The 12,423-nt window shown below is 41.8% G+C and overlaps 1 protein-coding gene across 2 annotated transcripts in view; it reads left to right on the top strand.

Moving 5' to 3' along the window:
- Positions 1 to 12,423, top strand: part of larp1 (La ribonucleoprotein 1, translational regulator) — a 173,607-nt gene that overhangs the window by 147,116 nt on the left and 14,068 nt on the right. The window contains exons 11-13 of one of the 2 annotated variants that reach the window (XM_084320915.1): positions 2,262 to 2,422; positions 5,266 to 5,367; positions 5,830 to 6,144. In XM_084320915.1, coding sequence (XP_084177041.1) covers positions 2,262 to 2,422; positions 5,266 to 5,367; positions 5,830 to 6,144 — 578 coding nt within the window. The remainder of the gene's footprint in view (positions 1 to 2,261; positions 2,423 to 5,265; positions 5,368 to 5,829; positions 6,145 to 12,423) is intronic. The other variant, XM_084320916.1, reaches the window with a different exon arrangement.

Raw genomic sequence — 12,423 nt, forward strand, 5'->3', positions numbered from 1 at the left:
CGATACAAGTCTTTTCCTGAACCGATGACGCGATAGCCCACCTCTCCCTTAACCCGCATGTGCAAACTCAGCCAAACATCACAACCACCGTCAACAACAGAACATCTCCCTTACAGTGTTACAGAAGCTATTTTACAGTTACAGGGCTTTATCTGAAAACCCAAGTAGTAGCCAAGCACATACTGTTCCATAGCATACGCCTTCAGTTGATCATGACAAATCCTCTCTTACCTTGACGATTAAAAAGCCTCCATTTAGTAAATAGTATTCCCATGGCTGGTGTTGAGCTGTAGCCAGCGAGCTAGCGTTGATGCTATGCTATCAACATTAGCTAACCAACTAAATACAATAGACAGTGGTATCCTGAGGTAACGTTAAATACAGACAATACAGACTGGACACGGACAAGTTAAACATCAATCAATTAATTGAATACAACACGGGTAGTTTGAGCTGCCTCCGACCGCACCACAGGGCTATTATATTATATACGGCTTTGAGCTCTCTCTCTCCTGCCGATTAAAATCCGCAGCTCTTCCTCCTCCTTTGCGCCGTGGTGTCGTCTCTCCTATCCGTTGGAAACTAGCGTCAGCAAAAAAAAAGAGCACAGAACCGGACGACACGGGGGGACAAGTTATCGAAAACACTTCCGGTCGGGGGTTTTCAAAATAAAAGAGCGACGTCTAAAACAGGAAAGACATTTATTTTGTAGATTTGTGGCACACACTTATTTCTTGAGATGTTTTCGTTTTTACGGAAACCTTTTTGTAAATGAAAATGAAACTAAAAATATCAATCGTTTTCGTCTGGACATGGTTCTGGTGGTTTAGGGCACCTGTTCAGCAGGGATGGGATCCGGGGGAAATGGCCGTGAACCTCCACATGCGTTGTGCTCTCCCAGTGAAACTCCTAGCTGTCAGGTGAAAGGAAGCGGCTGGCGACTAGTCTACACCCTCCCCAGACCGACAGTAGTTTAATGCAATGACCATAATGACAAAATTGCAGGATGGGAGCAAAGAAAGTGTGTAATGTATCAGTTTGGGAAATCTATTTGTGGTGGGTTTTTTCATATTGTTGTGGGCTATCGCAAAAAAGGCTGTACTGTAGCATTTAGTGTTTGTGTTTGAACCAGTGTAGAGGTTTGCAGTGGCAGTTTATTTGATATTGATATTATTAGCAAACACTGCAACACCACATTTATTTCCTGTCCGCTATTGATATGGTGCCGTGTTGGACAGAGATTGTCGTTGCCTTTGGTTACCCATTGATATCCTGCTGTTTGCGGGCACATTTTTTAAGCAAGCGTGAATATACTGTATACCGTAATTCCTCTAATAGTAACCGGTATTCAATTAAAAACCGGGTCTCTATTAATGACCGGGTGCGCTGTTGAGCTAAGCAATTATAAGCCGGCCTCCTAATACAAGCCGGGTTTCATGTATATTAGAGGAATTACGGTATTTCCCTCAACGGATTTACCATAGGCAATATATTTTGTTATTGTTGTTATATGCTGGCCTGGCTGTGCAGTAAATACCATATAATGGTATGGTGTTAATGTTTACCAAGAGAGTAAGCCTACCTCAGAATTGTATAAAACGAAGTTATTATTATTATACCAGTATTGTGATTGCACTATTTTACTTTATTTAACTTTTTTTGACCACATGTAATTGCACTGTTTACTACCGTATTTCATACAGTACTTGGTTTCAATAAATGAACCCAGTACATTTTACTGGGTTCAAACTGACACAAAATGTTGATTTATTCATTATGATCCGTTTGAAAATTAGAAATATAGGCCTCTCTCTTATACATGCCTCCTCCTAATACAAGCCTGGTATCCGCTACAGTTGAAACAAATACAAGCCGGGGTTACTATTAGAGGAATTACGGTATATAATATACATAATATATCATGTGAAACCAGCTATTTAAAATATATTTTAGTGTATGAATGGTTAAATCCAGGATATCTACATGTCATTTTATTCAGCATTGACGCTAAAGGTGAAGGATGTAGCTTGCTAGCTCTATCTAGCTGTCAGTGTTTTAGACTGAAGGAACTTATCTAAGAAATCTATTAAATGTTGTTCATGATAGACGTGAGGAACACTAGAGCTATTTCTTGTTTGGCTTTTTGTGTGTACAACAGACTGTTATTCTATGCCTTATTTCAGGCTGGTCTAAGGCGTAGATTATTCCTAATGTTCAGCCCCTGGTGTAACCGTCAAATTCTTCCCCCTGATTGACTCCAGGTTCCCCCAGGAAAGCAGCGCAGCACCAGACCAAGACGGACCTAGATACCTCCAACCTGAAGACCATGCCCAAAGGCTTGTCGGCCAGTCTCCCAGACCTGGACTCGGAATCCTGGATCGAGGTCAAGAAACGGCCCAGGCCCTCCCCAGCCAGGCCTAAGGTCAGCAGAGAGGGATTTATTTATTGGTTTTTAGCTAAGAATCTAAATAAAAATGCGTTTACATCACAAATGAATTGCAGAACAATCCAGAAGATTAACACTTAAGCTTCAGTGGAATGCATTGCCGTCGAGGGCAGGAATGTTGCACCACTGTGCCTCGCAGAGTTGATTAGCGGAGATTAAATAGCCCTAGGAGATAGCGGCACTAGTTGGATCCCGGCCTCTCTCTCTCTGTCTCCGACCTCAGGTAGAAAGATTGTGCTTACAACTTGGTTTAATCCAAAAGTCTGTTCAGAAAATTTGTAGGACATGTTATCATTCTGGCCACTCATCATCACGAAAAGAGGTCAGGGTTTGAGATAGGTCCATTTGTAATAAGTTCACTTGAATCATTACTCACGTCCAGGGCTTGACATTAACTTTTTGGCTCACCAGCCACTGTGGCTAGTGGTTTTCCAAAGTCACTAGCTACTCAGCATTCTGTTTAGATTAAATTCAAATGTATTGTCATCATGCAGCACAAGTACAGTACAACAAAACAGAGTCTGGCTTCCAACCAGAGTGCAAATGTAACAGTAAAGTGCAATAATAATAGACAATGTACGTACGGGTAATAAAAACCTTGGACTGAGGGTTTGGGAACAGGCTATAACCCCTTATGCTGAGGGCACATTTAGCATAAAACGCCTGACTATTGCATACCCAAAGTAATAGTAATTTATTACTTGAACCACTTACCGGTATAGCACATGCATGAGTCTGGTCTCCTTTGAAAGGAAACATTCTGAACTTTCATCCACAACAGGAGAAGAATCACTGAGTGCTAATGTAATAGTTAGAGGTTTGAACACACTGAAATGAAAATAAAGGTCATAAAATAAATAAAGTAAAGTCTTGTTTACTTGTTGCCAGATACCTGGTTTTGAGTTCCAGCTGAGAGGTAGGAGCTGGAAAACATAACAGTTCCATCTACAGTACAGGTCCAAAGTTTATAACCAGCCAGGTCTTGCTCGAAAAAGAGATCTTTGATCTCAAGTGACTACCTGGTAAAATAAAGGTTTAAAAAAATATATAAATAAAATCCCACGAAAAATTTGTGTTTTACAGATGTTTTTGTAATCCTTGTGTCGGTAATAATTCGTCCAAAATGGCAGACCGCTTATTGATTTGGATGGCGAATGAGAAATTCTCCAAACAAACAACCTCTTCGTCTCCGTTTACCATTGGAATCAGCCCTCATGTAATATACCGTTGGCTCCAGAATTGAATTGGCTACAAAGGTGGTCAATCATTTTCACCATCAGCGGTGACTGGTCCGTTCAGGACCCGGCCAAACCGAATGCTTTGTCAAATGACGCTCGTCGGATGTTTGGTCTTGTAACTTGAGACTCGAAGCACGCAATAGGTTGAGTGGGGTGACGATCCAATGAGATTTTTCATTCATAGAAAATGCTACCAAAAGGTCACCCGCCAAAGTGTCTGGTAAGAGTGACGGAGTTACATGCCACATTTGGCTGGTGGCGGGTGTTAATGTCAAGCCCTGCTCACGTCTCTTCAATATTAGGTTGAAAAAGCGAATGAAAACGGAACTGAATGTAAAAAGACATACGGAACAATGTGATGCAATAACAAAACCATAACACATAACTGCATACATTAAAGTGCGCCACAACAAATGGTATTAACTCTTTGAGCGCCGGAGGCCTAGAGCATCTTAGTTCCTACCACGCCAACGCTCTAAAAGATAGGAGTAAGTGGCGGTGTTTGCAGGGCTATATATATATATTATAGCTATGGATACAATACTATGGCCCATTTGACATCAAATACGGTATCTATCGTTCAATATGTGAAAAATAATGAATTAATTAATTGAGTGATCCTGTCTAGTCCCAGAAAACTACGATATGCAGCAAAACGTGAATTTCACTAAAAGCGTTGCCGTTTCTCGCCTGGACACGCTACTATTTCCAAATCAAATATATATAAGGTATTATGTTTCATCATAAATGCATGAAGGGTGGGGGGGGGGGGGGTCGTTTTTTGATGCTTTGATCGTCACCAACGGCATACGTTGTGGAGTATCGTTACACACACACGTTGCGATCGAGGTAAAATCATGGTTGGATCAAAGCATAACCTAACACCTAACCACAACAGATGCATCGGAGGCATTTGACGCTTCTCAATGCGATCGGGATACCTGCCCGCCTCGCCCGACAAAGAAAAGTGCGCCCGGAGACATTTGATCGACTCACAGGCCAAGATATAATGTTTCAAAGGGTGCTCGATACTGCCACCTGGGTGGATGCGGCCGGTATTGCACTTTGGCATTTCTCAGCATGATTCCCCATGTTAACCCCGAGTCCGTGTGCCTGTAATGAATGGAAATATCGAATAAAATAAATAACGATGAAAACCCACCTATATTCAGGTCTGGCGCTGAACGGTCGGCGAGATAACCCGAATATCCTCGGGTCTGGCGTCCAAAGAGTTAAGAGGTGTAATTTTTCTATGATCGAAGCTTCGAAGCATTCGGTACAGCCCTAGCTGCATCCCTAACTGAAAAGATCTCTATTCACTTTGGTCTATGAAGGAGTTCATCTCTCACACGTCCCGTCCGCCTCGCTCAGCCTTTTTTAGTTTGATCGTCCTTTTTTTTTTTATTTTAATTTGAATTTATTTATCTTTTATACATTTGTCCTGTCCTTCACAGTTCACCTCTTTCACCCTCATCTGTTCTGTACTTCATTTGTTCTTCTCTTTTTCATTCTTCCCTCCACCTCGGTTTCTGTCCATCTCCTCCATCCTACTAACTGGGCGGTGTTGGTTTACTGACGTAGACCCCCTCATTGCAGCAGCAGCAGCAGCAGAAGGAGAAGGAGGAGTTGGATCACTCCCCAGTGCCCCAGTCTGGCCCCTCACCGGCGGCCTCGGCCACTAAGGTACAGATCAAGCTGTGAAACAAGAACCTGCTGTCCGACTGCCTTGTTGATACTCTGAGAAGACGTGATATCTGAGAAATTGATAGTTGTACTCTGGCTGGTAGTGATGTTTATAATGGCTTGTGGATGAAAATGTTGGGTTCACTCTTAAATACGGGTTTCTTGTACATAATGCAGATGTCTGTAGATTCCTCCTTCCTCCTCCTCCTCCTACTACCACTACTACTGCAACATAAAATTGGACCATGTTTGAAATTTGAAACGGCCTATAATGACGTGTAATAAAATTTTACGACGAGCAATAATCTGCAACCTTGCTGACTGCAAAGATTGCAGTGGTAAAATCGTTATTAATAAAAAAAAAATTATATATATTTTTTTAAAGTATTATAAAAACAAAACATTACGGCCATGTGCTTGATTTAGCCAAGCGTTTCAATTGAACATCACGGTTGTGCTCAGGAGGACGAGCCGGAGGAGCTGGACTTCATGTTCGACGAGGAGATGGCGCAGATCGACGGACGCCGCAACACCTTCACCGACTGGTCGGACGAGGACTCGGACTGCGAGATCGACGATCACGACGTCAACAAGATCCTCATCGTGACGCAGACGCCGCCCTACCTGAGGAAGCACCCGGGAGGTGACCGCACGGGGCAGCACACGTCCCGCTCCAAGCTGACCAGCGAGCTGGGCAAGGTGATCAACGACGGCCTGGCCTACTACGAGCAGGACCTGTGGGACGACACCTTCGAGCCGGAGTACGCCACCATCAAGGTGAGGTCATGCTGTTGGTCACCTGTGAGCTACTCATGGGCTTTTTAAGCATCATGTGGTGAGGCCATTTTACAGTTTGTACGAGCATGTGCTACACAATATATATTAGTGAAATTTGGTTATTTCACTTTGGAGAAACATTTTCATTTTCAACTAAATGAACATTCAACCTCATTGGCAAAAATATGTATATATTGATTGCTTTAAGCAGGATCATAGATTAACACCAAGCATTACATGCCTGTAAAATGCATCAGAGTTTGAATGCCTCTGTTTTCACCTTACAGTCTTTGGTCTTTGTTTCTCAAACGTTGTCCCTTAGTGACCACCATCCTCTCTGGCGTGCTGCTAGCCTGTTGCATCTACATCTGTATCCATGGTAATCAACCTAGCTAGTTAGCTAACCTGCAGACCGGTTCCCGCAGGGCCCCGCCCTGTGCTCTCATTTCTCCCCTTGATCTCCAGTTTTTCAGTCTCATTCGTGATAGTTATGTGTGTGTCGTCATGACAGCGGTCATTTGAACTGGTGATGCTCGGTCCCTCTCGCTATTCAGAACATACTGTAAATTTTACTTGATCATGAGTAGGAAATATTGCCGGGTAAATAATTGTCCCAACTCCACCAATATCTGGGCAAAAGACGAGCTGTAAAAAGTGGGGCAATCATCAATCCAATCTACAAGAGGACGTTTACTAGATTAATTATGACAACGGTTTGCCTGTTGGCTAAACGTGACCGTTCTTATTTTGCATTTAGATTGGGGATGTAGTTGTTTATTTAAAAGCCACATATAAACGGAGACACAGAGTAAGTAAGTAAGTAAGTAAGTAAGTATTTATAAAGCACCTTTCATACATGTCATGTAGCTCAAAGTGCTGTACACAATTATAGGCATATATAACGATAAAAGCAATAAAGTCATAGTGATCAGTTAAGATCAATGTTTAAAAAAAAAAAAATAATAATAATAGTAACGTAAAAATGAAAATAACGTAAAAACAGTCATTTGCTTACCAGTTTGGGAGAACAGGTCCGCACAAACATTTCCGCTCAGTGGCAACCGGAAGTGCACTAAACCAATGCACTTGTATGGTAGGTAGCAATGTTTAGGTCTTATAATGCTAGTGTAGTTACGTTTTTATCAGTGGTCATAGTTGGGTCCATAGTGCTTTACCAAGTCCCATGGATCCATCAGTGGCCGTGTATTGTGTGCGTATGTACCCGTTCGCTCATGTGGTCAGTGGCCAGAGTTGGGTCCACAGGATTTATCCAAGTCCCATGGACCCATCAGTGGCCGCGTCTTGTGGTAGAAAGAAAGAAAAAGAAAAACGTATAAAGAAAACAGTCTAAAGTTTGAAAGTTTGGGAGGTCCGCAAAAACACGCCTTCAGCTCAGAAGCTGAGGCGTGTCAAAAACTTTTTAAAAACTGGAGGCGTGTCTCCTATTGTACCCATTCCTTCATCTAAAAAGTTTGAAAGTTTGGGAGGTCCGCAAAAACACGCCTTCAGCTCAGAAGCTGAGGCGTGTCAAAAACGTTTGAAAAACTGGAGGCGTGTCTCCTATTGTACCCATTCCTTCATCTAAAAAGTTTGAAAGTTTGGGAGGTCCGCAAAAACACGCCTTCAGCTCAGAAGCTGAGGCGTGTCAAAAACTTTTGAAAAACTGGAGGCGTGTCTCCTATGTACCCGTTCCTTCATCTAAAAAGTTGGGTCCACAAGGCTTATCCTAGCCTCATGGATCCATCAGGTTTTTCCAAGCCATAACTATTTGTAAGCTAGACTGTATAGGTACGTTTTTAATTTTCCTTTAAAAATGTGTATAGAGCTGGCGTTTCTGATTTGTGTTGGTAGTGTGTTCCATAGTTTTGGGGCATAGTTGGCAAATGCCATACTTCCTATCCTTTTTTGGTTTCTGGGCGTGTCTAGTAAACCTGTAGTGGATGACCGTAGCGTTCTTGAGGGCAGATAACTAACTAGGGAATTTGCTATGTATTTTGGGCCTTGCTCATTAAGAGCTTTATATGTTAGGAAAAGGACCTTAAAATCAATTCTATGAGTTATTGGAAGCCAGTGCAGAGTGGCCAGGACTGGAGTGATATGTTCTCTTCTCCTTGTATGAGTTAGTAATCGAGCTGCAGAGTTTTGGATAAGCTGAAGCTTCCCAATGGTTGCTTTGGGAAGACCAGTGAACAGTGCATTACAATAGTCAAGCCGACTTGATACAAAAGCATGAATAAGTTTCTCTGCATCCTTTTTATTTACGAAAGGTCTTACTTTCGCTATGTTTCTTAGGTGGAAGAATGACGTTTTCATGGCCTTATTTATATGAGACTTAAAGGTCAGGTCTGAGTCCAAGATGACACCTAGGCTTGTAACCTCAGTCTTTACATAGGATGACAGACTCCCCAGGTTTTTACAAAGCACTTCCCTTTTCGCTTTTGGGCCGATCAATAGGATTTCGGTCTTGCTTTCGTTTAATTTTAGGAAGTTATTGTTCATCCACTTGTTTATTGCTAACAGACAATTTGTAATGGACTGTATGGCTGTAGTGTTATTTGGTTCTGCGGAGATATATAGTTGTGTATCATCAGCATAACTATGGAAGCATACATTGTGGTCTCGAATGATGTCCCCGAGGGGCAGCATATATAGTGAGAAGAGTAATGGACCAAGGCAGCTTCCTTGTGCGACTCCAAAATTGCTGTCATGTTCCTCGGATACATTGTCTCCAAGCTTAACATAGAACCTTCTCCCCTTAATGTATGTTATGAGCCAATTTAGTACATGATCGGAAAAGCCAACCAGTCTTTCTAGACGACTGATCAAGATATTATGGTCAATCGTATCGAACGCTGCACTAGAACTAGCATCATAATACAGCTGCAGTCTAAATTACTTTCAACATAGAAATTGGCATTCTATCTTTATACAGCCTAAATTAGTCCAGCCCAACAAATCAAGTAGCTCAATACACTGTGGCAAGTTCATTTAACTTCAGACCCTGGCTCTAGACTGTTATAGTGATTAATGTCATTAAGGACAGGATCTTTTACATGAATAAACGTGTTTAGTAGGGGATATTTAGATGGCCATTTAAAAGTATTTCCCTGCATGATTTACTTGATTTAAATTATTACTTGTGCAGGGAAATACATTTTTAGACTGCATCTTAAAAAGCATGGCACCAGCAATAACGATGCACAGCAATGTACCGGTGTTTAATGCTTATTGTCATTCAAAACAGTCACAGTTAACATTTTGAATACGAATTTATTCACAACTAACAAACAAGCATTAAATAATCACACAAAGGCACCAACAATCGAACAGACGATGTATAGGGGTAACGAAATCAAAACAAAAAACAGGAACAAGACTTAACATTGCAACATTGACACAGTGACAGTTGATACGTAACATTGTAAGTAAAAGTAAACAATGCAAATAAAAACTGCAGCAAGTAAAGTTAATAAATTAAATAGAATCAACTCCACAATTGGAGCAATCGGCCTACCGACCGACAAAATGCTGCTAGCTCGGCTCCTCTCACATCCTCTCCTCTCCTCGTCTCCCATCCTCTCCTCTTTCATCCTCTCCCATCATCTCCTCCTCTCCCATCCTCCTCCTCTCCTCCTCTCCCATGCTCTCCTCTTCCATCCTCTCCTCCTCTCCCATGCTCTCCTCTTCCATCCTCTCCTCCTCTTCCATCGTCTCCTCCTCTCCCATCCTCTCCTCCTCTCCCATCCTCCTCCTTCTCTCCCACCCTCTTCTCTTCACTAACACAACATAACCACAGTGCCACCCCATGGATTTAATTGTAACTGCATGTTTCAGCTGAGGGTGAAAATATACTTTCTCTATACAGACAATAAATCAATTTGTGTTAATTTTGAGTGATGTTTCACTAATGGAGTATGTAGTTGGATAACGAGTAATCGATTACTCATACCCATCCCTAATATTTAGACAAATGTTCTTTAACTCAACCAATAACTGTAATGTTGCCTTACTGCGCTATAGAGCACAGTAGGAGGAAAGGGGTCCCTGAATATTGTGTATCACATATTCTTCCAGCACAAGCAAGCACAGGGTGCACTAGAGGTAGGTAAACATGCCCTTGCACTTCAATTTGATTGGTCTATTATGATCTTTCTTGAAATCTTAACAAGCTGTTTGAGTGCCTGTCAAGCAAAGCGGTATGACTCATAATAACTTTGCCAAACCTGAAAGTGAAACGTAACATGGATGGGGTATAAACATTGCAAGAGCAAAGAAAATGGACTTTGCAAAGGTTATGAGGTAGGAAATGTATTCAGCTTGTAGGCTATATAGAACAACATTAAGAAAGAAAGTTCTGCACACTTGCAAGTTTCTTTAATCAAACAAAGCCAAGCTTTCGGTCATTAGACCTTCATCAGGGCAACCACTATAGAACAACAGAAACCTCTTGTCTATTTGGGTGGAAATATGAATATAAATTAAAGTGAGTTGTTTACAAGAAACCCCTTTTGGATACCTATTTAAACTGGCATTCAACTCTTAAACCAAAGCTTTAATGATTTTAAATTGTGATTCCCCCCCACCCCACACATTTTTTATCTATGCTGTATAAAATAGCTGACTCAAAGCTCTTGTTCAAAGTGAAGTTTCTCCCTTGGCTTTTCCATTGTCAAAAGGCCCATACCCCAGGTCATGCCTGTATATTGACACTCTATCCTAGACAATAGTACTCAAATCAATACAATTATACACAGCATCACAGATACATAACTCAAGTGGGTTATTCTGAAGGCTTCCATGGCACATGGATTCCCATATTGGAGGTGTTTCTGCCCAAGGCTAGTTAATGGATTATTCTTTTAGCCGGACAGTTTCTGGATATGGCAGCCCCCACAGAACAGAAAGCTCCTGTTTGTTTGTTGTCATTGTTGCTCTCATTGTGCGCCTTCACATGCTCACGTGCTCACACATCCAGCGGCGTGTGGAACACGGGCTCTTGTTTATAAATAAACCCCATGGGCAAGGCCTCTGCCTGAGGGGTCTAGCAGATGGGCTTCTGGGGTAAAAAAAAACAACAACAACAAAGATGGACCTTCAAAGATCTGAGGAGACTTGGTTAAACATGGAGGAAAATGTGAGTCTTGCCTAAGTGATGGAGTATGATTAGGTAGGGGACTTGGAGGAAAATGTGAGTCTTGCCTAAGTGATGGGGTATGATCAGGTAGGGGACTTGGAAGAAAATGTGAGTCTTATCTAAATGTTTGGGTTGGAGACTTGGTTTAACATGGAGAAAAATTTTGAGTCTTGCCTAAATGTTTGGGTTGGAGACTTGGTTTAACATGGAGAAATATGTGAGTCTTGTCTAAATGTTTGGGTTGGAGACTTGGTTTAACATGGAGAAATATGTGAGTCTTGTCTAAATGTTTGGGTTGGAGACTTTGTTTAACATGGAGAAATATGTGAGTCTTGCCTAAATGTTTGGGTTGGAGACTTGGTTTAACATGGAGGGAAATGTGACCCCTAAGTCATGTGGTATGATGTTGTGATCATTTTGTCACCTGTGGGTTGCTGGCAAAGATGACTTGCAATGCATTGTAAGTATTGTATTTAAGGAAGGTTCAGGTCACCTCTGGACTGCTCAGTTATTGATATAGGCCTGCTTTAGCACAGCGGAGCACTCAGTCACAGGAGCCTAACAGCAGGGAAGTCAACATGAAGGGGAAAAAGGTGTTCCTGGCAGCCATGTTCTGCTGCTGTCTCTCCATCTCTAAACTCTTTCAGAAAAGGTCTGTTTTTACTCTTGAATCGGGATGCTGTTTTTGGTTTACATTTCCCATTTTGTGTGATACAATGAAATTATTATTCTGCTAAAGACGGATCAGATACGTGTACTATTGGTTCTCGTACGCTCATGTTCACTCTTTTTGTTTTGTTTTTATGAAGAAAGAAGGCTTTTCATTTTGTATAATCCACAAACGGCTTATCTGACATGTTTGGCGTTGTGTTGACTCATTGGGTCAATGAGGTCAATGTTTTAGTGTTGACTTTGAACATCCCATCTTCATTTTCATCAGGGAGTCCTTAGCTCCATAGTTTAATGTCACTGTTTCATTCTGGACTGAGTCATATGCAATCCTCTCGGATGGGGTCCCTGATACAAAATGTTATCAAATGGGGGGTCACAGCCAAATGTGTATCAGTTGGGTGTGAACCACAGGCATATAGAACGGGTTAGCCTATTCATGTCCACTTTACAGCATGGTAGGCTGGCAGTGGCAG

The sequence above is a fragment of the Notolepis coatsorum genome (genome assembly GCF_963971535.1).
Source record: "Notolepis coatsorum genome assembly, chromosome: 8".
NCBI lineage: Eukaryota > Metazoa > Chordata > Actinopteri > Aulopiformes > Paralepididae > Notolepis > Notolepis coatsorum.